Below are 27,164 nucleotides of genomic sequence, written 5' to 3'. Positions count from 1 at the left end.
AGCTCAGGGATTGGTATAAATAGACATCGCTATCTACCAAACACAACGATAAAAGAAAAAGAAAAAAAGTAAACACAGGAAACAAATCCAATTATCCTTATTTTCACCCTCCAATGACGCCCCGAGCAAAAATGATCGCTTTCAACCTAATGCCTGCCTGCCCATATTTTGCCTTGGTTTCAAATTATTATTTACACATAGAAAAGAAGAAAAGAGAAAAAAAAACAAGACCGAACAGAAGCCGCCATAGCTGTTTCCCTTTTCATTGGGGTGGAGGCTGCGTCGGCTTCACCTTAAACTTGATCTTCAACTTAGTTCCAGATGAGGGGCTCGGGCTTGCCGCCGAGGAAGCCTGGGCCTGGACAGCGCGCACCGGGTCAAGCGGTGGCAGTGCCGGCGGCGCCTCCTTCTTCTCACTGGCACTTGTAGTAGCCGGCGATGATTTGTTGGGCAGTGGCTTGCGCACCTTTTGTTGCTGAGGTGTCGACGAGGAGGGAGCAGACCCCGACGGTAGCGGCTTCCTAGCCGGCTTGGCTGTTATTGAGCCATCGCTAGCGGAGCTGTGTTGGCGACTGGATGTAGCCTTGAGCGCGTTCTCTCTAAGAATCTGCTGCCGCGTGTCGGGCCGTAACTTGTTAATGTACTGTGGCAGCCGCACCCTTACGATTTTGGTGGGCCGGGGCGATTTAGACGGCGGTCCCGAGGCGTCATCCAACTTTCTCTTGATGCTGCCATTGACAGGAGTGCTGATCGGTTTGCTTGGCTTCTTGGCCAAAACGCCATTGCCACTGATGGTTCCTGATGGGAGCGCCGTTCGCTGAGTCGTAGGCGTTGCTGTAGGTTGCATGGTGGAAGGGGATGCAGAGATGGAGCCACCCAGAACTTTACTCGATGGTGATTCCGCAACGGCTGACGCCGTGGCTGATATTTTTGATGCCGTGGTTGATACTTTTGGTACCGTAGTTGATACTTTTGGTACCGTGGTTGACGCTTTTGGTACCGTGGTTGACGCTTTTGGTACCGTGGTTGACGCTTTTGGTACCGTGGTTGACACTTTTGGCACCGTGGTTGACACTTTTGGCAGCGTCGTTGATACTTTCGGCACCGGCGTGGTACTGTTCTGCCGAGACTTGTCCACCCCTTTGTTGACGTTGAACTTGATCTTGGTGGAGCCTTGTCTCTGAGGTGGCGCTGGCATAGTTGGTGTCGCAACCACTCCCTCCATTGGTGTGTGCGATGATGCCACCGTGGGCGTGGGAGTAGGCGGAGGAGGTGCGGCGGCTGGTGTCACTGCTGGAACCACAGCCGGCACAACGACTGGCTTGACAGGCGGCTCCTCCGGCTTGGGCTCTGGCCGCTTGGTAATCTCCCGCTGAACGGCCTTGAAGTGGATAATCAGCTTCTTGGGCTCCGTTGGGCCCCGTTCACAGTGCCATTTTGTCGGATGCCTGACAGTGACCCTGCACGAGTAGTCGGCCTCGAAAAGCGTCTCGCACATGTCCAACAGGCTCCTCTGCTCCTTCAGCCCAATGATGGGCGAAGTGGCGGCCCTCCAAATCTCGATCATGAGATCCTGCCGCTCTGACTTGCCAAACTCCTTCCTCAACTCTGCCACGGCAGCGCCAACGGTCGTCCTACGCGCCTCCTTGGCTTTTTTCCGCTCCAGGATTGCATCGGCGTTAACCAACATAAGGCTGTCGCCTTCGAACTCATCCTCGGCTTCTTCGTCTTCCTTGAGCTTCGCTTGTTGTTCGGCTTTTGACTTCAGTTCGTCATATTCGCCAAATGCCAGCCCGGCCACGCCCCATGCGAAAACCTTGAAGAGACGGTCGCGCATAAAGGGGGAATAGTGCGTTGTCATGTATGCCAGCAGGAGCCGCAAGATCTTCTTATTGAACAGGAAGCCCAGGTCCACCAGCGCCTCAAACGCCTTGATCGAAATCAGATCCAGAGTGCTGTCCTGTAGATATCGCACAAAATCTATGGCCGAGATGGGGATCACGCCCGCCTTCATCAGTTTCTGTTTGCAGCCTAGCGCTGTGACTGTCCAGATATTCTGGTAAGAGTTTGTCCACTCGTCCATTCTAAGATAACGCTCGATCATCTGTAGCGCAGCCTCGAGGAACTCGTCATCCAGGGCAACTTCTGGGTCGTCTGAATTGCGCAACGTCACCGTCTCGACGCTGTTGTCTGGAATAAGACTGGTGGCGAGGGCGTCTAGTAGGCCTGCCACATAGAAGTGGTCAGAGTATTCGTTGCCCGTGTTGTTGTTGAATTGGAGCTGCTCGAGAAGGAACTGTTGCGCCTCGCGTGGGCAACGCCCCTTCTCTCGAACTCGAGCAATAGCCTCCGGGATGGCCCTCTGTACCGCATACTGCATCTTGTTGGAAAAGTCGTTGGGTCGAGGCGTCTGAGAGTCAGGGTAACAGAAAAAGGCCTTGAAAGCCTTCATCAAAATTCGCAGGCCACCTGCATCGGTCTTCTTCAGCTTGTTCACGATACCAGAGTCTGGATCCAGGCTCTCCTCTTCCTTGGTCCATACTTGCTTCTGCAGCGCTTTGATAGCCTGGGTACGGATGCCATGGTAGTATCGCGTGTCCATCAACGTCCTCCCAAGCACGGTGGCCAGGATCTCTCCACCGGCCTTTTGTGACAACCAGAGCACCGACTCTTGTTGTGCAACCACGTCCCTATCCTGCTGCAGCTGCGAGACATACATCCAAGGCTGCATGTTCGTCTTCATGGAGCAGATCCATTCAAAGTCTGCGTCGATCCTGAGCCACTCGAACGAGTCCTGTTCCATAGCCTTGACTTGTTCCGGTGTCCAGTCCGCCAGACCCCATTCCTTTTCCTCCTCTGGGCTTTGCAGCACGTCACCAAGCGAGTAGAGAACCGCCTCTTCAGCTTGCTCCCCGCCCTCGCCGGCTTGTGCAAGCGCCTGTGCTCTCTCCTTCTGCCTCCGAGTACGCTTTAGTCGCTTGTACTTGGTATTGTAGGGCATCTCAATCGCCTTAAATTGTCTAGGCCCTGTCCTCTGGATCTCAGCGACATGTTCGTACGGGGTGCCGTTAGCCTCGTGGATACCGATCGTGATCGGTCCCGTGAACCAGACGCTGACGTTTTCCTTCTTCACCGCTGGGACGTGTCGTCCGTCTTGCAAAACCCCCCAGAAATTGTTCTTGTTGAGCGGGGACTGGGGAAGTTGTGACTTTTCCTCAGGCTGCCTGACCGTCAAGTCGACCCTGGAATGCTTCTTGTTGTACCGTTGAGACATGTCAAATCTCGCACAGCCGGCTGACTGGATCCATTGTTGCCAGAAAAGTTCGAGGGGCGCCCCCTTGTGCACCTTCTCGCATTGCTTCCTGAACGACTCTGATGATATGAACCGTACGTCGCTAGCTTCGGTGTTACTTCTAGAGACCAGCCGCAGGACCACTCTTCGAACACCGTTGTGTGAGGCCTTTTTTGTCATTCGTTTGTCGAGGATGAAAAGGACCAACGGAGCCTTGAGCGCCATAAATTCGGACTGATAATCGCCGAGACCGAGGTAGTAGCCGAGTTGATCTAGAGGAAGCCTGTTGACATCCTCTTCTACCAACCTGTCGGCCCGGGTCTTCATCTGAAACCTGTAATGATTGTTTCCACACAGCTGTTGCATGAACAAATCTGTAATGTAGTGAGATATACCGATGGTGACCCATAGATCGGATATCGTATCTGGTATTATGTTTATGCCAAAGTACTGGCTAGCCAGTGCATGCACCAGCTCCCTCGTCACCTCGCTTTCATTGTCGATAATGTCTTGAGGGTATAAAAGTCTGCTGCTGCAGAGAGAAAAGGAGCATAGCGGCATCGTGTCCGTGATCATGTCGTCAACGAAGCACATCTTGTAACTGTCAAACGGATACTGCCCGAATTTTGTAGCAAAAAAGTCGGCAGCCATGCTCATAGGCTCGCAAGTAAATCGCACCTCGTCCTCTCTCCTAGGCAAGCAGTAACCGTGGACTTTGATGGCCAATTTTCCAAGCTTGTCGTCGTCAGCTTCGGTTCGGAACTCGGACCACAAGTCGACGTGCTGAAAGGGACCCACGGCAAATCCGACGTGTTGTGCAGACATCTCTTTGCCCGTGATCTGAAACTCCATCGTCTTTTTGGAGTCGTCATCCTTGTCCGAGTGCTCGCCAACCAGGATGCCAGAGGCGATGACGGTCATGTCCAGAAGCTTGTCCTCCTCCGTAAGGGCAAACCTGGACTCATCTGCGTCGGCGCCATTCTTGGCAGTCGACCGTTGGGTAAGGAGCGGTTGCTTCAAAGCGTCCCCCAGCGTGCGTGGGATCTTGACTTTGAGGGTCCAGTAGGACCGCGCGCCGGGGTCATCGATACATGGAAATATACACGAGGCCATTCCCAGGCCCTCAGAGTTCCTCGTGTAAAAGTGCGGATACCTGGTGTCGGTCTCCTCCACGCCAACAAACTGAAAGCCATCCCTGAATGGTCGTGAACGGAATGGTACAACAATGTCGTACTGGAGAACCTTGCTCGACTCAAAGTCGTTGTTCTTGAGCCGGATCTTAAAGCCTGCCTTCTTGACCATGATCTCCTCTGGACGGAGAGAAACCTCCAGAGACCCGTACGATGGCGAGTGGCCGCTCTTGCTCTGAACAGAGACGGGCACCTCGGGAGTCGTGCGGTTTAGGATTTGACCAATACGCTTCTGCTGGTAGTGGAACTGCTGGCCATCCCAGTTGAAGCCGTCGGGAATGTCGAGTTCGTCGTAGGGATCGTGGTAGACGGCCTTGACCTTGTTGCCGTTGACCGTGATCTTGTCCGTGTCGATATCCATCTGTCGCGCATCGATACGGACTGTCTCGAATTTGTGATTGTCGCCATTTAACGGGACTATAGAGAGAGTAGCAAAGCCGGTAAGCTGCTTCTCGACGAAATTGACCTCGACCTCCACTTCCTGGCTCATCACAACCCAGGCATAGAGGTCGGGCTCGCCGCCACTGTTCGAGGCGTCCTCCATTTTTGCCTAAAGATGATCGTGTCCTCGTCGGCTTTTCGTACGTTTCAATCGAGCAGCAATCGGTAGTCGAGAGAGAAGACAGCCGTCGATGTGGTGAGGCAGGCGTGACTGGCGACGTGAAGTAGTTGTGACCTAGTCAGTCAAGCGCCTCCAGCAGATGGTTTATGATCGCATTTCTAAAGCACAAGGTTAGTTTTGATTGATCGCTTGCTTTATTTGTTTGTTTGTTTACGTATGAATGTGCATCTAGCTGATGACAAACCGGGTTGTAGAAGTAGCCGAGGCGACTGACTGCCCTCCAAGCAGTCATCAGTCGGCTTTGGAGATTGACGAGGCAACAAGTGTGGTTGATGCAGCCAGCCTAATGCGAATGCAGAGTGTATGCGCGATTCCCAGTCTGCCCTAGATTTGTTGATGGACTGGCGGAGGTCAAAGAAGGTGTGCGCGTAGTTCTGGGCCGCAAATATGATGTCTTGATGCGGTTTTCTTGCTGAGATCGACCACCGCAAAATGTATCAAATCAACGACGGCGAGGGCTGGTCGCAAAGCTCGCCTTCTGGAGCCACCACCTCCAACCAAGCCCAAGCGCGTTCGTTCATCACATCCTTGTCTCTCATTGACGTGCCTAGCTCCACTTTAAGTGTTGATTATGTAAGTGAAGAGAACCACGCTGCTAGTCCCACCTTAGCTTGAAGCATCAGTTATTTTCTGATTTTCATCATGAACGATACCTGGCTGCTTCTGCCTTGGGTACCTTACACGTACCAAAATATTCATTTAATTGATAGGAGGTACCGCCCACGAAGCTTTGAGTAAGGTAAATGTCCGAAAAGGTGCAGTTATAATATAAAATCATGCCCGTCTAAAACGCCTTAGCCACCACTGTGGTAATAAATACATCAGGTTTAAAGTGGGATCTAGAATGAGATCAAAAATGTTATCAACAATTAACAAGCGCCGGCCTACATACGCAGCCTTAATGGGCCGACTCACTAAACAAACCTGTGTGACCAAGTACCCCCGAAAAATGAGGTCCGCAGTTCCCAGTTACAACCCAAAAAGAAAGAAGAAAAGAAGAGTGTAAAATAAACACCTGGAACTAGATAGTCAATTACCACTGCTTGACGGTCATCGCTAAGCAGCCACCGCGCCATCCTTTTCCATCTCCTTGACATATTTCTCCCACACGTCGATGGTGGCGTCGTAAAAGTCCGTGTGGGACTGGGCCAGACTGCCAAACTGCCTCTTAAGCTCGATCCGCTTGATCCGCTCAAAGTCGGACACCTCCCTGATGACCTCCTCATCGAACAGCTCAGACGTCTTCTTGGCCCTCTCCACCTCGACCGTCAGCTCCTCGATCCGCAGCTCGAGCTTCCGCAGCCTCTCCCTCCGGCTCTGCTCATGGTCCACGCCGCGCACGTCTTCGATCTTGCTGCGGATGAACCCTCCGGCGCCCGCCAGCGCGCCTCCGGACGAGTACCCGCCCGAGGCCAAAACATCCCTCTCGGCGGAGCTCTTGTTTAGGTATTCGGTCAGCTGCTCAAAGTCGAGCTGCTTCTGCTCCCTCGCCTTGAGGAGGTTTTTGAGCGCCCCGCTGTACGCAGCCAGGTCCCGCAGGCTTCCCAGATAATCCTGTTCCGTAGCCTCCCTCAGACCCCGCAGGCCCTGCGCGGTGTCCTCGACTGAGGCGGCGAATGCGCGCACGGGGCCCTCGACGCCGGGCTCCAGCACTATCAGCTTTTGGAACTGCTCCGCCAGGTCCTTGTGGTCGGCCTCCATGTCCGTCTCGCGTCGGCTCACCCGCGCAACCACCTTTTCCACATGAGCCAGGTCCTCGTCCAGCTTGTCGCTCTTCTCGCGCACCTCTATGAAGCGCCGGTCCGGTTTGTGGACCTTTGTAAAGGCGTTGATGAAGGTGTCGGCAAAGTTGTCAAAGACGCTGTTGGCCAGGCTGTTGCCGCCTCCTGTGCTGCCACCGCCACCTGAACCACCGCCGTAGTGGGCGCTTCCCGACTCGCCACTCGATGTGCCGCTCATCGAGACGCTCCTACTGGCTCGTGACCTCATCGTTGCGTTCCAGTCCGGCGACTCGAGGAACGTGTGCAGGATGGCGCTGCGGCGGAGCACAGGGTGCAGGGCGCAGCGGGCGAGAAACCGGCGGAGGGAGTAGGCGCGGCGCGAGGTGAAGTCGTTACCAAACCTGTCTCCCCGCACATACTCCATACGCTGTTTGTCGGGCAACGGTGGAACGGCAGATGCCGGGTACTCCCGTGAGAGTGTCTTGAACAGAAACACAAAGTCTGTGAATCGGCGACGCACCGACACATCGGGTTTTTGAAAGTCGGGAAATGTTGTCTGGAGGCGGGGGAATCTCAAATGTTAGATACAAAGTCGGACTTTGTCCAAAGTGAAGTGTGCATCAAGACGTACATGCGTAGTTACTAGATACGAGACAAAAGCATCCTTGGTGCCGTCGTTCTCCTTGAGGGGACTGGAGACGTTGCACTCGAGCACCTCGTCACCCAACCCTATGCCGTGAACTATCATGCTGGTGTAGTTAGGCTCGGGTTCCGCTTGGTTGTGAGCGGGCTGTTCCGATTCATGGCCGCCATGTTGATGCGCCGCTGAGCTCCCAGCACCTAGCCGGTCACTCTGCCATGAAATGTTTGAGAAGTTATCTTGGTCGATCCCCCCCATGATTCAAGGCGTCGGGGGCAGTTCGCCCGCTGTGGCTGTTGATTATTTTCGGCTGTGATCTGTTTTCGTTTTCGATTTCGGTTCTCTTCGGAGGGTTTCGTGATATGTTTGTGGTTGTCAAAGCTGTCGGTCTGGAGCTAACGAGGTATCAGGAGGACGACCGCTTCTTCAATCGCCCGATTGAAGCTGTCGGTGCTTTGAATGTGGGAGAGGCTCGGATGCGTAAATATGTTCTCACTCGAGGTTCATACAGCCTAGAAATCTAGCTGTGAAAGAGAACGGCGCTGGCTTTCGGGAATGTCTGAGTGTTTCACTTTGTCAGAAGGTAGGGGAGCTCCGAGCGGGAAGCTGGATGCTTTGGTATTGTGACGACAACAGCGTCGACGTACGTCAGATCAGACGGGGCAGCCCGGTCTTGTTGGAGGAGGCGGGCAAGTGGGGGTGTTGCGTGCGGGTGGATTTAGCGCATGCCTACTTGGAGCTTAAAGGTTCATTGAACTGGATTCCCATCAGGTTTAGGCTTTCATTTTGCATCTCATGCTTTTTTTTTTTTTTTTTTTTTTTTTTCTTCGGGGTGTCTGTCTGATTGCAACAATGGATGAAGAGGGACAATCAAAAGAAAAAGAATAAGTAATTCTATATAAAGTAACAGCATCCGGTTCAAAACATTCGCAAAGGCCTGGTAGGAAAAACCCTTGCGCGTCACCAAGGACCGTGTCAAAAACGCCCAAAATTTGCTTAAACAAGAAACGGTTTAGCTCAGATGCTGCCCAGAGACGATTCCCTAAAAACAACAAAGAAGATGAACCTGAATTCGTAAAACTAAAAAAAAAAAATTAAATAAAAAAAATCTTCTCGCAATTCGCAAGGATAAATACCTATTACTCAAGACTCACAATCAATCCTATCAACAGGTGTGAATCCAAACAACGCCATGGCATTGCCCAAAACCCGCCTCGCGCCCTCGTAAAGAGCGGCGTGGGCAAGCACGACCTCACGCCCCTCTGCCTGCTCAGCCCCCAACGACCTGAAGCAGATCGTAGCAAGACGACAGCTGGTGCGTCAAGCGGGATAGTTAGGTCGGGATCGTGGCCGGCTCCAACGTACGCATCGCCGTGGCCGTGGCCGTGACGTCCGGGTACATGGCGACGAGGCTGGAGGACGTCCCAGCGCTGCGACTCGCCCGAGTACTCATCAAAGCTGATGTTCAACCTCGCGTACGTCGATACGTACCTCTCGATGCTGATATCCCTAAAACGACGCCACAGCGCCAGGGGCCTCTGGCTCGCCGTCCTCCAGGCGCCGGAAGAAGTCGTTCCTGCCCTCGTCCCGGGCCCTTTTGCTGGCGTGCTGCTCGGGCTTGAACAGCGCGTTGATGCGCAGCGTATACGTCAAGCAGGTGCTTCAGGGGTTCGAGGGTCAGCTCCTCCTCGGAGCCGAAGCGCCCCACCCCCACGGCAAGCAGGCCAAACTGCTTCCCCCAGTCGCCCAGGTAGTTGATCTTGACGACGTCCCAGCCCATGGTTTCGTAGAGGTTGGAGATGTATGCGCCGATAATGGTGCTGAGCAGGTGACCGGCGTGGAATTCCTAGAGAATTTCTTGTTAGTTTCCCCAGAATTAGTTTCCCCAGAAGATGCAAGATAAGAAAAGAAGGTTTTACGGCGCCCAACTCACCTTGACTATGTTGGGCGACGAGAACTCTACCAAGACCTTTTGCCGGCCACTAGAAGGGTCTGAAAGGTTTCGGAGTCCAGCGTGTCCATGCTTGCCGTATGGCTGCAGACGATCAAAAGACGTAGGGGAGTATCAAGCGCGAAAGCGGAATTGGGTTGTACTAAGACATGAATTCTGTCCCCTGCCAAAGATGCTGAATCACATTGGGTCGTAAAAGAATAATAGAAATGAATGATGTTGATGACTCATTTATCTCTACAAGCAATTGACCGTTTAAAGATAGCATGTCCTATCTACCAGCCAAGCTTCCTCAAAATATCCCAAAAGGATGTGACTAATCTTGTGTCTATATAGCATATGAGATGAGAAGAAAATGAAAGAAAAAAGAAAAACCGCTCCGGTTATGCTTATTCCCCCAAACAATGAGAAAAGAAAAGCAAAAAAAAAAGGTCGTATCCAAGCCCCGAGGCCCATGATACAGGTGGTGCAAGCAAAATGCACTATGAATCTCCCCCTATTAACATCCCCCTAGTACATCTACTTCACTCATGCTTCCCTCGGAACGGCATTCTTTCCCTTCTCCGCCCTACGCGTTGGCCCAACCGCCTTCCCGTTGACCACGAGGCCCTGCTCGGTGACGTGCTCCTGGTTTAGCGAGTAGCCCTTGATGGTCAAGCTGAGCAGGAAGCAGAAGCCGGCAAAGACGATGCACGCGACCCAGATCATGTGCAGGGCTCCGTTGTAGGCGTCTACCAGCTCCCTGCGCAAGGGACCGTCGTCCATGAGCCGGATGATCTCAACGATGATGGTAGCGTCTCGCGAGAACTCGTCGGCCAGGTTGTGGTAGTTGCGCGTCTTGAGAAGCCGCGACTTGAAGGCGTTTTGGAAGATGGAGCCCGAGATGGCAACTCCCAGGGCCTGACCAAACGTGCGCAGGAAGGAGAAGAAGGCGGCCGCCTGTCCGTTGAGCGCCGGCTTGCACGCCGCCTGGATCGACAGGGCCATGGCCGGGAAGAGCATGCCTGTGCCGATGCCGACGGGGATGTTGAGCCAGATCCAGCCCGCGACCGATGTCTTGGGCATAAGAAGCACGAGCAGGCCACTGCCGATAGTTGTGAGAGCCCAACCGATCCAAATGGACCAGCGATAGCGACTGCGTTGATAGTACACCATGTTAGCTTGCGCAATACTGAGAATTGTTTCAAACTTGACAAGTGAAGAACTTACCCTGTGAGCATGACCACAAGACCAACGACTATACCTGCCGGGGCAACAGTGAGCGTCTCTGGGAGGGCCGCGACGGCAGAGATGATGGGAGTGTAAAGCTTGACGGCCTGGTAGTATAGCACTGTTGTGGTTATCTCGAGTCAGTCCATCGTTCCAATTATGCTTATTTGGCAAGACAGCAGTGGGTTGTATTGCCAACTTACACAAGAAAAAGACAATGGACCACAGAATAGCACCGTGGAAGACAGTCATGATGTAGTTGACAATCATGTCCCACTGTTTGGCCGAGAATGATAAACACAAGTTAGCAACATGATTCTTTCTCAGACACAAGAGTCCATCAGGGAAGGAAGTAACGGTAAACTCACGTTGTTGAAGATTCCCTTGCTAATCATGGGATTCTTGGCCACCTTGACCTCCCAGAACCCAAAGAGCACGATTCCAGCCAGGCCCACCACGACGGAGACTAGGACGTGCCACGAACTCCATTCGTACTGCACACCGCCGGTGGTGATACCGAACAGGAACGAGGTTGCGCTGGCCGTGAAGATCAAAGAGCCACCCCAGTCGAACTGGGCCAGCTTCTTCTTCATGTTGCCGGGGATGGGCGCCTGGTTCAGGAACAGGATGACAAAGATTCCGGAGCAAGCTATGATGGGCAAGTTGATCCAGAAGATCCACCGCCACTCGACGTTTTGTGCAAAGCCGGCACCCAGCAGCGGGCCGATGACTGTGCCTACGGACCAGACAGCGCTAAGCACGGAGAACCTGTAGGAAGAGGAAAATGACCACCGCCGGTTAGCCAATGCTTATCAAGTTTGGAGGGCAGTAAAAAAAGACTTACCATGTTCCTCGTGCATGGAGGGGAACCAGATCCGTAATGATGACTTCTGTCATGGCAAGCAAACCACCACCGCCAACACCCTGATGGGAAGATGCAATGTCAGCGTCGTTGTTCAATCGTTCTGCACATTAATACTAGTAGACATTCAAAGGCTTACCTGAACTGTCCGCCCAGTAATCAGCACCATGAAATTACCCGCAACCGCGGAGATTATCGAACCGGCAAGGAAGAAGGTTAGGGTGATGTAGATGAGCTAGAATACATGTATATCACCGTCAGCAACAAAACTCCCAGGTCGCACATATCGGTAGCAGCCACAATAAAGGGATCACTCACATTCTTCCTCCCAAAAATGTTACTCAACCCAGCCACGGTCGGCTGCAGCACCGTGCTGGCAAGCAGGAAAGACGTCCCGGACCAAAAGGCCTGCAGCGCCGTGCCGCCCAGGTGGGCACTGATTGTAGGTAGGGCGACGGAGAGACTGGTGGCGTCAAACGCCGCACCGAGCGAGATCACCGACAAGGCCGAAAAGGCCAGTATGAACTCCTTGGAGGGTTTCCACTCGGGCGGGTCCTCGACGGCCGACTCGAGATCCCTTGATTGATCTGGATCTGGCGTCTGCGATCCTTCTGAAGAGAGCCTCTTCTCCATTATGGAGACGGCGTTCATGTCCACGGGGGTTTCTTTGCCATTGGAAGAGGATGATGAGCCCTCTGATGGATCGTCATCAGAGGATGAGAATACCTCGTCGTCGTCTTCTTCCTCTTCCTCCTCATAGTCCATAGGCTGGTCCGACAAGGATGTATCCCTCCCGCTGGATGCTGTGTAGAGCTGAGGGTCCTCCTCATCGGGGTCCTCTAGCTCGAGGGCAGCACGCTCCGTCATTGGAGTCTGGCCGCCGCTTTCAGGGTCCTCCTCTGTCTCCGAGGCCATTCCCATGTCGTCGTCGATCTCCTCCGACGTTACTGATGATTCCGAGCCGTCAGGGTCATACTCCAAGCCTTCGTCGTGATGATCGTCCATGGTCGCACGAGCATCGACGTAGTGGCTCATGTGAGACTCCCTGCCGTTGGAGTCGTAGTTGAGAACCCGCGAATCGCTTCGGCTGAGTGCCCTTTGATCCCACTGGGACGCCATCTTGGCGCTCGGGTGTAGTGGGTTTTATGATTTGCGGCGCTATCTTGGTTGCTGACAGAGAGACGGATGAGTGAGGGTGTGCAGGCTATGAAACAGAGAGCCGATGGCCTCATATATGGAAAGTCTGTATTTCCCATCTGCGGCTTGTTGTGCATCCATCGGCCGGGCACGGACTTGCGCGTCCTTTTCAGTAGTCATGACTGCCAAAAATGCAGTGTTTGCTGATGTGTTTCCGTACGCGACAGGGAAGAGTCGGTAAGGGTGTTCGTTCCTTGTCTACCTGCGCCTTGTCTCTACGTTGGCATCCTCCACGCCAAGAAGTGAGACGTTGACATTGGGTCCGTGGTCATGTGTAGGAGACGTAAGTTTGGCTCGAGAGGGGAGGGGACAGTGACAAGAGACTCGAGGCAGCCACGAATGCAGTCAAATCTTTGTCTCATAGTTTCAGGACAAGGCCCGAGAGCGGCGTTGTGTTGAACTTTGTCAACCCAAATCAAAGTCTCCGAACCAATAAACCACCTCGACATGCCTTTTATGAAGCCGTATGTCCCTGACAGCTGATCATCTAAAGGGTCGGATGAGATGCGTGAGCTGTGGTTTTTTTTCAAGTAGTTCTCTTCCAGGTAATCTCTTTTCTTGTTGGATAACCTCCCATGGTTTCGGGTTTCCAATGTCGGTGATCGCAAATGGTTCTGCCCGAGTTTTTCTTATCTTTAATTCTTCTTCTTTGTCACTGTCAGAGCCTCGACACAGACCAAAAATGTAAGCATAAAATTCGTCATTGCTCCGGATAAGGCACAGTTGACAGTTGAAGCAGATAGATCTAGTCTAGACTAGTCCTGTCAATGAGTTACCTCTAGGTAGGTAGTTAGCCGCCAAAGAGCCGCAGGGGTGGGTCGGACGTGAAGAGGGTGATCCGAGGGGTGTCACGTGTATAGTGGACTCCTTGATCCACTTTCCATCTGTCTTGTTAGCCAACTTGGGCAAGTCTGTCCTCCATTGTCTTGTCTTTTCTTTCGTCTTTCTCAGGGTATACGAAAAAAAAGAGGCCCGAGATATTCTTGGCAACATTGGATGGTCACCCTTCAACCCGGAACCCTTTATCCTGGTTACCATATCCCATGGTATGCGGCTCTCATTACGCTGACGTCTGTTTGCAGAAACAATTGCGCGTTTTCGCACCTCCGCTTTCTGTCTGTTTTTTTCTCTCTCTCTCTCTTCATGTGTCTTCTGCTACTGCTTGCTTGCTTGCTTTGGTGTCAAGACCGTGCACATGCAAGCCACTGTCGCGCCGACCAGCCCTAGGAAAGTTTTAATCTGCATATCCGACCCTTTACTTGTGAAAGGAGCCGTCGTCAGCATCTGATCAGTCTCGGCAGTTCTGAAGCTCGGCCCGGGATTTGCCTCTGTTTCTGGGACGCGATACAATTTCAGGTGGGGAAGGAGAAGAAAAAAAAGAAAACGGATTCGTTTAGTGTGTCGCCTGCTGGCCTGCTGTGGCCCACGATGGTTTTTGCTTCTTATTTTCCCCATTAGCGCCCATGTACCCGGCCGACTGAATAGCTTAGATACCCAACTAGGCAACTCGAAATATTATTCCCCGAGAATCGATCGATCAGTGTATAAGAGCAAGCAATATGACAACCAAATCCTTCGTAGCAGTCGGGGACTGCTTACACAACTAACCACTGGTTTTTTTCTCATGTTCTTGCTATCTCATCTCCGTCGATCGTCTTCCTCCATTTACCAATGCAAAATGACTCTGGCGCCCAAGTGGACTGATGTTGCTCAGGCCCCAGAAGGAATCCCCTCCGACCGAACAAAACATTGCCATAGGGGGTTCGGTCACCTGTACCCTTGCAAGTCTTGGCTGAAGAGGCATTCTATATCGGGGTCGGTCCAGGATCTCGAGTAGTGGCAAAAAAAAGCAACCTGCCCCTGTACACGCAAACAAACGAGATCGGATAGGTCTTGGTGCATTGTTTCTTCTTGAAACTTTTCTTTCTCCCTTCTCATACACACCTACTACCAAGTACTGGAATATTGGCCGCGGAAATCGCACAGTCTGCTCAAGATTTGGCCATACTCCGCGCACAAAGCCACCATGGCGAGGGCATATGGATATTGCCCAAGTAAACGGAAGCTGGCAGAAAAGACATTTCCAGCTTCGGTGGCCTCACATGCCGATTGTTTCGCTTGAACATTGCCTGCAGATGGTCAGAAATATTTAGTCGTAGCCACTCCAAAATTGCAAATAAATTTCCAACATGTCACTAACAGCTATGACAAGTTACGTCTTGCCCGTGACGATGCATATTAGGCTTGGCGTCATATACCTGATGCATTGCTTAGGTAAAGAAGATCGATTTTTCATACTTACTGCTGACAAGGTCCGTCAGATTCACCATAGCGTACCCTACACACGTACAGGTGCATAATGGACCTGTTCACCCACAAATCTCAAATCACAGGCTACCAAGGGCACAAATTGAGACGTCGAGTAGAAAATAAGAAAGTTCGTTTAAGTCATGACCAAACGCCGAGATCACTTTCTGAGGACTCTATGTAGACTAAAGCACATGTCAAGAATTTTTTTGATTTACGAAATCCCAAACCGTCATTTCATCATGTGCCCCAATAAAAACCGAGTACTCTTTTGTGATAAAGCAAAATTGACCGGAACCTCGTTGCGAACGAGGAAGTGCTCAAAATGCTACGACATGCTTCGTGCTTGTCGTGGCTCGACATTAAATGTTGCTGTTGGTTGAGCAGCTTATTTCTTGGCGGCCTTGGCAGCGGACTTGGTGACCTGTGGTAACAATGTATTAGATAAACTCTGATGATGAGGAATAAGAGGAAAGAAAGATAACATACCTTGCCCTGGGTGCCCTGGCTCTTGTCGACGCTCTTGATGACACCGACAGCGACGGTCTGACGCATGTCACGGACGGCGAAACGACCAAGGGGAGGGTACTCGGAGAAAGTCTCAACACACATGGGCTTGGACGGAATCATCTTGACGATGGCAGCGTCACCCGACTTGATGAACTTGGGGTTGGACTCGATGGACTTGCCGGTACGGCGGTCAAGCTTCTCAAGGATCTCAGAGAACTTGCAGGCGATGTGGGCAGTGTGGCAGTCCAGAACGGGGGCGTAACCAGCACCGACCTGGCCGGGGTGGTTCAGGATGATGACCTGAGCGTTGAACGAAGCGCAGCCCATAGGAGGGTCGTTCTTGCTGTCACCAGCGACGTTACCACGGCGAATGTCCTTGACGGACACGTTCTTGACGTTGAAACCAACGTTGTCACCGGGGACACCCTCGGGGAGCTGCTGGTGGTGCATCTCCACGGACTTGACTTCAGTGGTGACGTTGGCGGGGGCGAAGGTAACGACCATACCGGGCTTGAGGATACCAGTCTCGATACGGCCGACGGGGACTGTGCCGATACCACCGATCTTGTAGACATCCTGGAGGGGAAGACGGAGGGGCTTGTCGGTGGGACGGGTGGGAGGGGTGACGTCGTCAATGGCGTCCTGGAGCGAAGCACCACCGATGACCTTCTCCTTCTTGCCGTCCTTGTTGACGGTCTTGGTCCAGCCCTTGTACCAGGGAGCGTTGGGGCTGATGTTGGCCTTGATGTCGGCGGACTCCGAGATCATGTGGTCACCGTTGAAGCCGGAGATGGGGACGAAGGGGACGGAGTCAGGGTTGAAACCAATCTTCTTCAAGAAGTTGGAGGTCTCCTTGACAATCTCGTCGTAACGGGACTGGGCCCACTTGGCAGTGTCCATCTTGTTGACGGCAACGATGAGCTGCCTAACACCGAGGGTGAAAGCGAGCAGAGCGTGCTCACGGGTCTGGCCATCCTTGGAGATACCAGCCTCGAACTCACCGGTACCGGCACCGATGACCAGAATGGCGCAGTCGGCCTGCGAAGTACCAGTAATCATGTTCTTGATGAAATCACGGTGACCGGGGGCGTCTGCATGGTTGCGTTGTTAGCAAGGGGCCTTGTCGTGCACAGGGGTAGTGCATTTGCAGGTGGGGGGAGGGGCATGTGCAGCAGCCCTTATGCAAGACATACCAATGACGGTGACCTGGTACTTGGCGGTCTCGAACTTCCACAGAGCAATGTCGATGGTGATACCGCGCTCACGCTCGGCCTTGAGCTTGTCAAGAACCCAGGCATACTTGAAGGAACCCTTGCCCAACTCGGCGGCTTCCTGTGAGGTTGTTAGCAGCAGTTCAGAAGGTCAATCTTGTAAGTGGTGGCGCTCGGGCCACTATTGGAAATTTTGTGTGTATGACGAAAAGGGCAAGGGTTGAAAAAGTGAGACCCTCAATCCCCCACTAAAGTGAGTTGAGTGAGGGGCAGGCTGAAAAAAAAGTATGCGCCGCGAAGAAAGAAAAAAACGCGGGTTTTATGTGCGCATTGGGATGTGTAGAGCAATTGAATAGAGGGAAAAGGATAATGCTTACCTTCTCGTACTTCTCGATCGTACGCTGGTCAATACCCTTCAGCTTGTAGATCAAGTGACCGGTCTATAGAAGGTGATGTTAGCAACTGTTTGCATTTTTGTGGCAGTGACTCGAGGTTCATCTGCCAAATCTCAAAGTGAACAGATTGTAGATTGCTTACAGTCGTGGACTTTCCGGAGTCGACGTGTCTGTTATCTGTATGTTAGCTGTGTTCCATCATGATGCCCACGACGCGAGGACGAGGGCGAAAGGATATTCGAGGGAACGAACCCGATGACGACGACCTGTTATCAGAGGATTCTTGTTAGCAGCTAGCTCTTGTTGTTGCCTGTGTTCGTGATTCTTTGAGCTCGCTTTCCCAAGGAATCTTGCCATGATCCGAATGGATTCATGGCGAGGTTCATTGGGGTTGCTGACGCTCGTGAATCTAGTAGACGACGAGGATGGGACTTACGTTAAGGTGGCTCTTCTCCTTGTTACCCATTTTGGCGGATTGATGCTCTCTTTTTGATGGTGATGTGTGTGTTTAAAAGTTGCAGGTTGAAATGCGGATGATTTCAGGTATGCAAAGACGAGGATCGAGAAAGGGAAGAGAAAGGGTTCGTAGTGCAAACTTTTGCGCGGAGGATGAAAAGATATACATCGACGGTGCCCCGCAGATGGCTCCCTCTTTTTTTTTTACCCCTCCATTCACGTTGGCCACAGACTGCCCCACCTTGCCCGCCTTGCGCAAAACAAAAGAAAAAAAGATTTTTTTTTTCTGTGGCAACGAAACTGTCTGCCCCTCCTCCCTCGCATTGGCCGATAGCAACCGCGCATGGAAGTGTTCCATCTCACCTTGAGATGAGCCTAGATTCAGGTCCGGCCCTGGAGGGCTGGTCACTTTCAAGCTTCCCCCTTCGAGTAACTTCATAATTAACTAGACTTTTAGTGTAGAGGATGATTGAGTTTTTTTTTCTTGAAGTTCTTGCTCACAAACAGCTACAAGGTCATTGTATTTTCTTACTACGGCCTCTCGATGACAGCTTGCCCTCTCTCCTTCTCATCAGAACGCGTTTACTATGATCAAGTCACTATGGGAAAAGCTCTAGGCAGCGCGGGGCCACTACGTGTCGTAGAAGCCAAGACTCTAGTGTAGCATTGGGCACCAAGCGGACACCTCCTGCAGACATTGACGTCGCAAGATTTGGAGGATCTCGTCGTCCCGCGGTTGTTAAGACCGCCCCCCTTGTCGCGGGGGAAAAGTGACTCACGGTACAGGTTTAGATCCCTGTTGCTCTTTGGTTTGGCCGTTTGCATTTGCCCCTCGCGAACACTAGCGGTACTCTAATTCGATGTATGTCATTGCATTGCCACCCGTTGCTTATCTGAGGTGCTGTGCCACATGGATGGTATTGATGTACTTTTTCATGTAGGTATTTTGGCTCATGTGTTCGAGTTTTCAGAAAAGAAAAAGGAGAAGAGGCATTGTTAGTAACTGGGAGTTGTAGCAATATCTCATGAGAAAACCTAATTATGGACATTACAGCCACAGACACACAGATACTGCATAAAGCTTGTAGTATGATAATCCGACGAAGATTTTTTCCTCCCTGTTACTCGACCAGGGCTCCCGGCACGGCTTTCCCGTCAACTACGGAGTAAAAAGTATCAAGAATGTATCCACTAAGCCACATCCCTTTACGAGCGGCTAATTGATTGTGCCGTGCAGAGGGCGGTATTTTTACCCCAAACACGATAGTACTCCGAACGCTATGGCTCAAGCTTGGTTAAAAGATTTTTTTTTTTTTCGTGGTGGGGCCCAGATATACTTAAGATGCATTTGCATACCATAGTATAGGTTATACCTATTGCAACCATAGACGAGGATCCCTCATGTGAAAATAGAAACGAAATCTTACTGGCATCGGCATGACAGCTTCGAGCCTAAATTCTTGGCAGCTTACCTTCTCAGAGGCAGGTGGTCTGATTCATGGTGATATCGCTCTCCCAATTTGGCCGAGCTCCTAATACCTGTCTTTCGGTGTCTACTATAGTAAAGCTATTCTAGTCTCTCCTTTCGCCAAGAACGTTGATAATTCATTTTTAAGAGATTTGCTGATAAAATCAATACTAAATTCCCCTCTAAAGGTTTCTCACAATACGGTTGTTTCTCACCTTGGGATGAGAGTCACTAGACAACATGTGAAAGAAAATAGAGATTTTGTGGCTTCAATTTTTCTGTGACCATCCTCTCCAGTTTTTATGGCAACGCTGCCAAATCACACCGTTTCACGACTCGAATAACCAACCGTACCCAAGCTACACTGCATCATGAATACTAATTTGTCAACTACAGCCAGCAAATTTGCCACTGGATATTCAAATACGTTCTTCACATCTTCAGAAAAATTGGATCAATAACGTCACTGAACTTGTACTGGACCAAAAAAAAAAAAAAAAAAAAAAGAAACATTGAACACAAATAACAGCCTATAAAAAGGACCTTACAGTATGGCGGCGAGCGGCTCCGCAAACGCCAGACCCGTCCTCACCCACTTCCTGGCTATCCCCCTCGTGCCCTCGTCGCCAACATCCCCAGCGCGCATCCAGCTGTCCCGGGCCCTGACCGCCTTCCGAGACGAAGTCACCACGGGGTATGGGGTCCCACCGGACGCCGTGCGGCCGCCGGGCACTCTGCACCTGACGCTGGGCGTCATGGCGCTCGGCGGGAACAACGGCGGTGGTGGTGATTTGGCCAGGGCCGTGGCGCTGTTGAGGACCATGAAGCCGCGCGAGGTGCTGGCCGAGGCTGCAGGGAAGGGAGGCGAGGGACTCCTGGGCGGTGACGGCGGCGGCCTGACGATATCGCTGCGTGGCTTGTGCACGATGCAAAAGGACACCTCCAAGGCCACCGTGCTCTATGCGCAGCCGACGCTGGTATCCCAGCCGGCAGCGTCGCCAAACATCCTCCAGTCGTTCTGTGAGCGCGTCGCGGCAGTGTTCAAGGACGCCGGCTTGATGGTGGCTGAAATCCGGCCGCTGAAGCTGCATGCCACTGTGGTCAACACTATATACGCCAAGGGCGGGCAGCGGTCTTCGAGGAGAGGCGGCGGTGGGGGTGGTGGGAAGCGTTTCGGAAAGGACAAGGTGACTATAGATGCCACGGGCATCTTGGAGAGGTTTGAAGACTACGTCTGGGCTGAAGATATTCATCTGAACAGTTTGGTCATCTACAGGATGGGCGCAAAGAAGATACGTCGAGAAGGTATAGACAGCGGTGAACATGAGGAAGATGATGCTGCGTATGAAGTAGAGGCCGAGGTTGCGATATGACCCGGGTCACTTCCAAACTGGGATCGACTCAAATGCTTGCGCCCATGTTACTTGTTGTGCAGTAGCAAACCCACTTCACTGCAATATTGAAGATAAATCATAGGTAAATATTTTTGAGCTAATAGAAAGAATAATCTTGTTCGCATCTTTAATGTGATTATGTTCCACCCGTTCTCTAGTCATGTACTGGCAAAGTGCTGCGTATTCGTCCCTATACCTTCCCTCCACTTACTGCCCTGAGGAACCACCCGGCCGTCCGGAACTCATCTTTAGACTTTCCTCCAACGCCCTCTTCAAGTCCTCATCGTGCTCCTCATCCTCCCTGGTCACCGAAGCAGCAGCAGCAGCTGGACCCTTGCCCTTGCGCGCATATTCCCCTTCCGCCAGGCTCTGTTTCTTGATGTACTCCAACACCACCTCTTCCTCGGTCCTGGCAGCCTCGTCTCGGCGCTGTTGCTCCCAATGTGCAGCTTCGGACTCGTACAGAGCTCGCTTGAGATCTTGGTCCGTTTCGCCTCCTCCGTAGGACGCGGTTTGCCCATGTTCAATCGATTGCTTGATAGCAAGTCGAAGCTGCTCATCATCGTCTTCGCCGTCATCAATGGCCTTGTTGCGGTAATCACCTGCTTTGTTGTGGCTTTGTAGACTCTGCCTTACGGCTTCTTCAATCAAAGCCTGGTACTGCTCGTCACTTATGTCGTCTGAGGACTGGGCACCTACTGCCGTCGCCGCCGGCTCGGGATACCTTAGGCTGGCCTTCCCGCTGTTATTTTCGGGTCTGTGCATCTCACTAACACTTTGACGGATTGCCTGCTCGATCCGGACATCTTCTTCAGGGTCTCCATTGGATGTCTGTTTTACAGACTCACGAATGGCGCGCTCCAGCTCCTCATCTTCGAAATTAGCCTGCGGCGGCGGAGCAGCCGAGGAACCACCCGCTCCCCCAGCCTGTCCCCTTTTCCACGCTTCTTTTTGAGCATGGAGCTGCTTGCGCTTCTCAAAGGACAATTTACGAGTGTGCCAGAAACCTGTCTTTGGGGGCTCTGCCAGAGTAGAAGGTCCAGCAGTTGGGGGCACGGACGAGCTTGAAACAATACCCGGTGAGGCCGGACCTATTGCCGAAGGCGATCGAGCTCCTTTTTGTGAATCTCTGGACTTGTGCTTGAGTTGAAAATAGCCCTTCAACTCCTCGTTCTTGGAATTCCACCGAAGAGTTATATCCTCACGCTCTTGGTATGAACAATCAGTGAGATCTTGTCGGCCTTGCGCAAGTCTGGATGCAATGATGTAGTTCTGCCAGCTCTTGCTCCACATTGTACGGATCTCCGCATTGACGCCCTGCATTGTGTAGGCCGGTATCGACCAGAAAGCTGCCGCCGGCTTAAGGACAATACCCCCGATTCCCTTGCCAAACCCCTTGATAGCGCCGACACCACCCTCTTTCTGGGCTCCCTTCAGGGGCTGAGTGATGAGGCCAGAGATGCCGTCGTACAATCCGAGACCAAACTCCTTGCCAGCGACTTTCAACCCGGAGCTCAGGTCGGTCACTCTCTCGGGTGCGCGAACACTGTCATCATTGTAGAGTCTAGGGGCATTTCTGAAGCCACGGGCTAGACCAAGACAGAAGTTCATCGGTGTCTTGAAGCCGGCGTCAACAATCCGCACCACACCCTTGCCTGTATCGATGGCTGTCTGCACCGTCACACCTGGAGACTGACTCCTCGTGCCGTTGGACTCCTGACCATGGTTGTTTTGGTGTTGACCTTCAGGGGTACGAGCTGGTGTCGGGGGTTGTGGTGAGCCAGGGGACACTGCACCCGAACCACTGATATTCTCTTCGGAAGTACTTCCTTTCTCATACTCCGGACCACTCAAGGTGAGGTTTGGAATAGAGACGGCGCTTGTGGATGCCGAGCTGGCAACAGCTGTTGTAGGTGTTGCAATGGAAGCAGCGTCGGCCTGTGGTTTACCCTCTGCAGACGGTGTTCCGGGTGTGCTAGGACCCTTTTTTCTGCTCTTGAACAACTCCCGAGGTACATCTGAGATGGTCATTGCAATGGTGCCGACGTCTCCAATAAGAGCAGCAGTAACCGCTGAAATGGGATCCCACGGTTGACCCTCGGTGGTGTACTCCTTGGCGCGATATCTGATGTTACAAGTGTTAGTGGCAACTATTTCAGCTTGAGACTTTTGTAGGCTTAGACTCACAGCTTCAAATCAGACTGCTCGATGATGTTCTTCTCCAAAAGGACAGCAGCAGCAAGTGCGCTCAGTTTGACTTTTGATCGACGAACCCTCCACACAGCGACACGACTAGGCGCCAGTGAACATCTCAGGTTGTCAGTATCCAGAAAATCGTGGAAGCTCTTGCCACCAACATCACAGCCTTGCTCTTCTCGAATCTTTTCACCGAGCTCCTTGGCTTTGGCGAGTGTAGCAGGCTCCAATGCTTTGCGAATAGCAGCAGCCAGTGATTCGGCATCCAACTTCTTGTAAGGAACTGGCTCAGGGCCGGCCCCAGCTCTTGCAATCATCGAGCCCCAGAATGGTTGATCTCCGAAGAAGGGAACCACAACGGTGGGCTTGCCCAGCTTAATACCAGCCGCGGTTGTTCCTAAAATGTCCAACTGTTAATTATTTTGTTGCTTGATATTTTGAATGAAATGGTCTGTGTCCGTTTGCTTACCAGCACCACCATGGTGCACCACGCACGAGACATGCTGGAAGAGCCAGTCATGCGGGCAGTTCCCCAGCATAAAAACACCATCGGGAATGCCAATGGAATCGGCGCCAATACCACCCCACCCTTTTGATACCAAAGCCCTGACGCCAGTCTTTGTTACAGCTTCGAATATCATCTTTGTCAAGGCATTAGGGTCGTCCACCACGATGGATCCAAACCCTATGTAAACAGGAGGGGGTCCATCCGCCAAGAAGGCAGCCAGGTCGGGCTCAGGCGTATAAGAGGACGCGAGATTGAGGAAGTAGAAGCCAGAAATGGAGATTTCAGGGTTCCAGTCATTTGGCTTAGGAATCAGGGCAGGGGACCTGTAGGTGAAATAGTCAGCCGGCTTTGTTATATCGGATGCCGCGACGTACAAAGGGGCGACATATACTTACCAGCAATACGTAGTTGGTATTCTCAACCTCGCAAGAAGTCCAGGTGCCCATATCAGTGAAAGGGGTTCCAGATCCAAAGTTTTCAGGCGAAACCTGTTGATGACATCACCTAGTCCCTGCCAAGTCATCATTTCAACCAGAGTGTAGGAAACATAGTTGGTCATGACCTCGGTGGCATTACTGGACTGAATATTGGCCAAAGGGTGAGGGAAGGCTTTGGTAGGTGACCAAGGCATCCTGAATTACTGTTAGCTCCTTGCATGCTTTTTGTTGAAGAAAAATGGTGTCGTTGGAGATAGAGGAAGTGAGCGATAACGGGTCAGAACTAGTACATACGTGAACATCATATGCAAGGGAATTCCCAGCTTCTCGGCAATGTGAATATGTGCAAAACTGGGAGGGTTCGCAATGATGGCATCAGCAACAAACGGTTTTTGCCCCTGAGACCCAACAAAGAACCTCTCATCCAGGGGCTCATTCGGTTTATGCATTTGTGGCGGTGGTCCAGAGCCGTCCCCAGCCTCGATGCAGGAGCGCCAGCAGCCGAGCAATATCTCCTCGATTCCCATCCTGCGCTTTTTGACTTCACCGTCCTTGATGGCCTCAAAGGGCACCATCAGCCCGGGATGCTTGACCATGAAGGCCATCAGCTCAGCCGGGTCGCCGCCGATGCTGAAAAATTCGAGGCCATTCTCCTCGACGAAGCTCTTGAAGGTAGGATGCGTGGCTATACGCACACGGTGGCCGTAGGTGTCCTTGAGAACCTTTCCCAGGGCCACAAACGGCTGCACGTCGCCTCGAGAGCCGACGATCTGCACAACTACATTGAGCTTTGGTGGTGGGGCTTGGCCAGGTAGACCGCCCAAACTTGGAGGAATGTATGAAGGTGGGAGGTCCGTGATCTTTTCCTGAGGTAGAGTCTGGGTTCTCAAGGCAGGGATGAGCAGATCTGTAAATCTGGAGCTCGTCTGATTGATGTTGATATTGACCCGACCATCGTCTGGAGTTGGAACGACCCAGAGCGTGGGCTGATTAGCCACAAAACTCTCCGACGGAGCACCGGTGACAGCCCTATCATCTTGCAGAGAGTCATGGATATAAAAAAAATAAAAATAAATAAAAATCATTTACCGGTCACAGCAGCGCCTGCAGCAAACCCAGCCTGGCTCAACTGGAACTGATCATGATGTTCGCTATACGCGGGAGGAGCATCCATGGCTGCAGAGTCCCCAACATCAACCAGCCGCGTTCCATTGCTCGGCGAAGCATCTCCATTTCTCTGATGTGAGGGTGACTTTTTACCCTCTTGGAGAGACATGATGAACTGCGCACTCCCTGGTAACGTAAAAGCGACAACTACCTAGTAGATAACAAGGTAGGCTAGTCGAGAGTGTACTAAATCGAAACGCATGCTACTGCAGTCAAAAACAGAACACGGCCCCCCAAGGCAAGACTAGCAGTATCCTTATACCCAATTTTGGGCAACTATCGTACCCGGTCTTGGTGGGTTTATGCGCGAAGGGAGGGAGTCGTTAGGAGTCCTTGGCGACAGTGATCAGGGACCAATAGGTATCAATGACGACGCGCACTTTTTGTGGCAGTGCTCACGATGACTAGTTAGATGCGCAACTAGAACAACGTCACTGTTTTCGTTCCCAACATGTTGCTAATGAGGGTATTGATAATACGAACAATTATGTACTGAGACAAATGAATGTGAGATATGTTCATCCCATGATTTCAAGGGTCTTTTGTCAAACATTGGATGCCTGCAAGCCATGGTGGGTAGGTAGGCTTTATTTACTCAAACGAAGCGATGACGCAAATTATGGCTTTTTCTGGCAAATCAGGGACTTGACAATCTGTGAGGTGTCAGGGTCGCCTTGTGCATATGGATTTCTTTGCTTGTTCGCACGTATCAGTACAGTACATACAGAACTGAACTGTAGTTGGCTGTGGCTGTGGCTATCCCCACAACGTGGGGTGGGCACTAGTAGCCACACAGCGCTTCTCCAACGAATAGTGAACCCAAGCCAACTGGTGACCAGGCCAGTACAAAACGGGTGGCCGCCCTTTTCCGCACCTTGCAGCACTGCATTTGGAGGGGGTCGCTTACTCGAGCTATATTCGACACCTTGACACATAGGTGTGCTACCTTAAATATACCTTATTTATCTAGAGATATAGGTAGGCATGAGCCAGACCACTCGACTAGGTAGGCAAGGAATTCACTTCAAGCAACTGGAGCTGCTCACGTGCTAAAAAGAGGCAGACGGTTCACATCATGAATATCCACTCCTACTAAGCCTGTTCCCGCCCAAATAAGACGCTCATGTAGACCAAGTATTTTGTACATAATAATTTCGCCGGAAAAAAAAGGACCCTAAACAAGACCAGATCGAGTTACCGCAGCTGATGCCCAAAAAATGCAAGCCATGAGATGAACCATTTCTCTCACTGCCTGCCACCGTCATCCAGCAATGTAACATGGAAACGATTATTCTGGCCGACATGCCTGGCGTTACAAAACGCCTTCGTCATTGGTACTGTCAGTAAACCATCACGATGCCCTTGGCGCGTGCCTAGACGTAAGCCCACGCGGCCTCGCTACGAAACCCAACCATTGCGTTTCTAAACTCCGCCCCCAAACTACCAATCAAAATTACTTAATTCTCTAGCTAGAGAACTTGCGCGTGATCTTGGCGATAACTGGAGATGGTGAGAAGGATCATAGATTAGTAAAGCCCCCCAAGCGCAGCTTAGAATAATCATGTCTGTCCATGGAAGTCTTACTGTGAAGAGCAACAACGCTGAAAATGAAGACGAGAGAAAGCACGAGAACAACGACAGGGTCGACCTTCAGACCGGGCGACTCGTCGGTGTAGAGCCCTGTTTTTGGATTGCAAAAGCCCAGTCAGCACTTCTGTTATCCGTATAATTTCCCACATCATCCTCATCCTCGGACGCGCCTGCTGCGCGACAGCCACCACGGCCCCATGGGATATGAACGTACTCAGCATCGTGCTGCTGCTGCCACCAGCGCCGGCGGCGCGGGTGCTGCTTGGCCGGGCATTGGCGATCTTCTCCTTCTGGTCGGCGGCCGCCCTGCGGCGGATGGCGGTGCGGGCACCACCGGGAGGCGTCGGCGACGAGGGACGGTTGACGCTGGCGCCAGTCGCGGCGGCCGGGCCGTTGGCCGGTGAGGAGGCCCTGGGAGAAGACTAGAATGCAAAATGAGTGCGTTAGCAGACTGTCGCCACAAATGGTTTTATTTTATTTTATTTTTTACACGGGGTGCCGGCGGTCATTACTGTTGGCACCTTTGCCGTAACAGCACAAGATCAAGCTTGACTAACCATTTTGATTGATGTGTGGGAGGAGAAATTAAATTGAGAGAATGTCAAGAAGCGAACAACCAGTGCAACGGCGGAGTGGTATGGAAGTTTGTTGAGATGAGGGCCTTGAAAGGATGTCGCGTAACTTGCCGTCGATGGGATTGATCAATTAATCCGCAGAATTGAGGACACGATTGAACCTATCTACCCCTTGGTACGTACCTTGTCTACGGCCCTTGGGTCGCTCGATTAATTCGGCGCAATGGAGTATACCCACTTAATCCCAGACCCACTTTGGAAATGCG

General features: G+C 52.0%; 8 protein-coding genes across 8 annotated transcripts; 1 reads left to right on the top strand and 7 right to left on the bottom strand.

The window, feature by feature from the left end:
• Positions 1 to 262: 262 nt before the first annotated feature.
• Positions 263 to 5,026, bottom strand: PgNI_00361 (uncharacterized protein; the record flags this gene model as incomplete). The annotated part of the gene is made up of 1 exon (XM_031120442.1): positions 263 to 5,026. One exon carries the CDS (start codon positions 5,024 to 5,026, stop codon positions 263 to 265), a length of 4,764 nt encoding a protein of 1,587 aa, XP_030985990.1.
• An 862-nt stretch (positions 5,027 to 5,888) lies between these two features.
• PgNI_00360 (uncharacterized protein) lies at positions 5,889 to 8,066 on the bottom strand. The gene is made up of 2 exons (XM_031120441.1): positions 7,457 to 8,066; positions 5,889 to 7,381 (listed from the first exon to the last, which is right to left on the bottom strand). Exons 1-2 carry the CDS (start codon positions 7,721 to 7,723, stop codon positions 6,161 to 6,163), a joined length of 1,488 nt encoding a protein of 495 aa, XP_030985989.1. The 5' UTR covers positions 7,724 to 8,066; the 3' UTR covers positions 5,889 to 6,160.
• Positions 8,067 to 8,608: 542 nt separating this feature from the next.
• On the bottom strand, positions 8,609 to 9,567 carry PgNI_00359 (uncharacterized protein; the record flags this gene model as incomplete). Its single annotated transcript, XM_031120440.1, has 5 exons — positions 8,609 to 8,777; positions 8,827 to 8,923; positions 8,957 to 9,311; positions 9,399 to 9,447; positions 9,560 to 9,567. 5 exons carry the CDS (start codon positions 9,565 to 9,567, stop codon positions 8,609 to 8,611), a joined length of 678 nt encoding a protein of 225 aa, XP_030987466.1.
• Positions 9,568 to 9,697: 130 nt separating this feature from the next.
• Positions 9,698 to 12,606, bottom strand: PgNI_00358 (uncharacterized protein; the record flags this gene model as incomplete). Its single annotated transcript, XM_031120439.1, has 7 exons — positions 9,698 to 10,551; positions 10,626 to 10,746; positions 10,829 to 10,901; positions 10,994 to 11,393; positions 11,470 to 11,549; positions 11,627 to 11,722; positions 11,806 to 12,606. The coding sequence occupies 7 exons, from the start codon at positions 12,604 to 12,606 to the stop codon at positions 9,945 to 9,947; spliced, it is 2,178 nt and encodes a 725-aa protein (XP_030987467.1). The 3' UTR covers positions 9,698 to 9,944.
• A 2,501-nt stretch (positions 12,607 to 15,107) lies between these two features.
• PgNI_00357 (translation elongation factor EF-1 alpha) lies at positions 15,108 to 17,573 on the bottom strand (the record flags this gene model as incomplete). The annotated part of the gene is made up of 7 exons (XM_031120438.1): positions 15,108 to 15,415; positions 15,481 to 16,592; positions 16,695 to 16,833; positions 17,090 to 17,152; positions 17,250 to 17,277; positions 17,360 to 17,373; positions 17,544 to 17,573. The coding sequence occupies 7 exons, from the start codon at positions 17,571 to 17,573 to the stop codon at positions 15,380 to 15,382; spliced, it is 1,422 nt and encodes a 473-aa protein (XP_030987458.1). The 3' UTR covers positions 15,108 to 15,379.
• Positions 17,574 to 19,475: 1,902 nt separating this feature from the next.
• Positions 19,476 to 25,249, bottom strand: PgNI_00355 (uncharacterized protein). The gene is made up of 6 exons (XM_031120436.1): positions 24,656 to 25,249; positions 23,861 to 24,602; positions 23,525 to 23,761; positions 23,091 to 23,452; positions 22,613 to 23,018; positions 19,476 to 22,550 (listed from the first exon to the last, which is right to left on the bottom strand). Exons 1-6 carry the CDS (start codon positions 24,840 to 24,842, stop codon positions 20,633 to 20,635), a joined length of 3,852 nt encoding a protein of 1,283 aa, XP_030987460.1. The 5' UTR covers positions 24,843 to 25,249; the 3' UTR covers positions 19,476 to 20,632.
• PgNI_00356 (uncharacterized protein) lies at positions 19,583 to 20,404 on the top strand (the record flags this gene model as incomplete). The annotated part of the gene is made up of 1 exon (XM_031120437.1): positions 19,583 to 20,404. One exon carries the CDS (start codon positions 19,583 to 19,585, stop codon positions 20,402 to 20,404), a length of 822 nt encoding a protein of 273 aa, XP_030987459.1.
• Positions 25,250 to 25,775: 526 nt separating the features above from the next.
• On the bottom strand, positions 25,776 to 27,067 carry PgNI_00354 (uncharacterized protein). The gene is made up of 4 exons (XM_031120435.1): positions 26,881 to 27,067; positions 26,538 to 26,745; positions 26,318 to 26,413; positions 25,776 to 26,233 (listed from the first exon to the last, which is right to left on the bottom strand). Exons 1-4 carry the CDS (start codon positions 26,881 to 26,883, stop codon positions 26,199 to 26,201), a joined length of 342 nt encoding a protein of 113 aa, XP_030987461.1. The 5' UTR covers positions 26,884 to 27,067; the 3' UTR covers positions 25,776 to 26,198.
• Between the last annotated feature and the right edge of the window lie 97 nt (positions 27,068 to 27,164).

The sequence above is a fragment of the Pyricularia grisea genome (genome assembly GCF_004355905.1).
Source record: "Pyricularia grisea strain NI907 chromosome Unknown Pyricularia_grisea_NI907_Scaffold_1, whole genome shotgun sequence".
Taxonomy (NCBI): domain Eukaryota; kingdom Fungi; phylum Ascomycota; class Sordariomycetes; order Magnaporthales; family Pyriculariaceae; genus Pyricularia; species Pyricularia grisea.
This window is presented reverse-complemented; position numbering and strand designations above follow the sequence as displayed.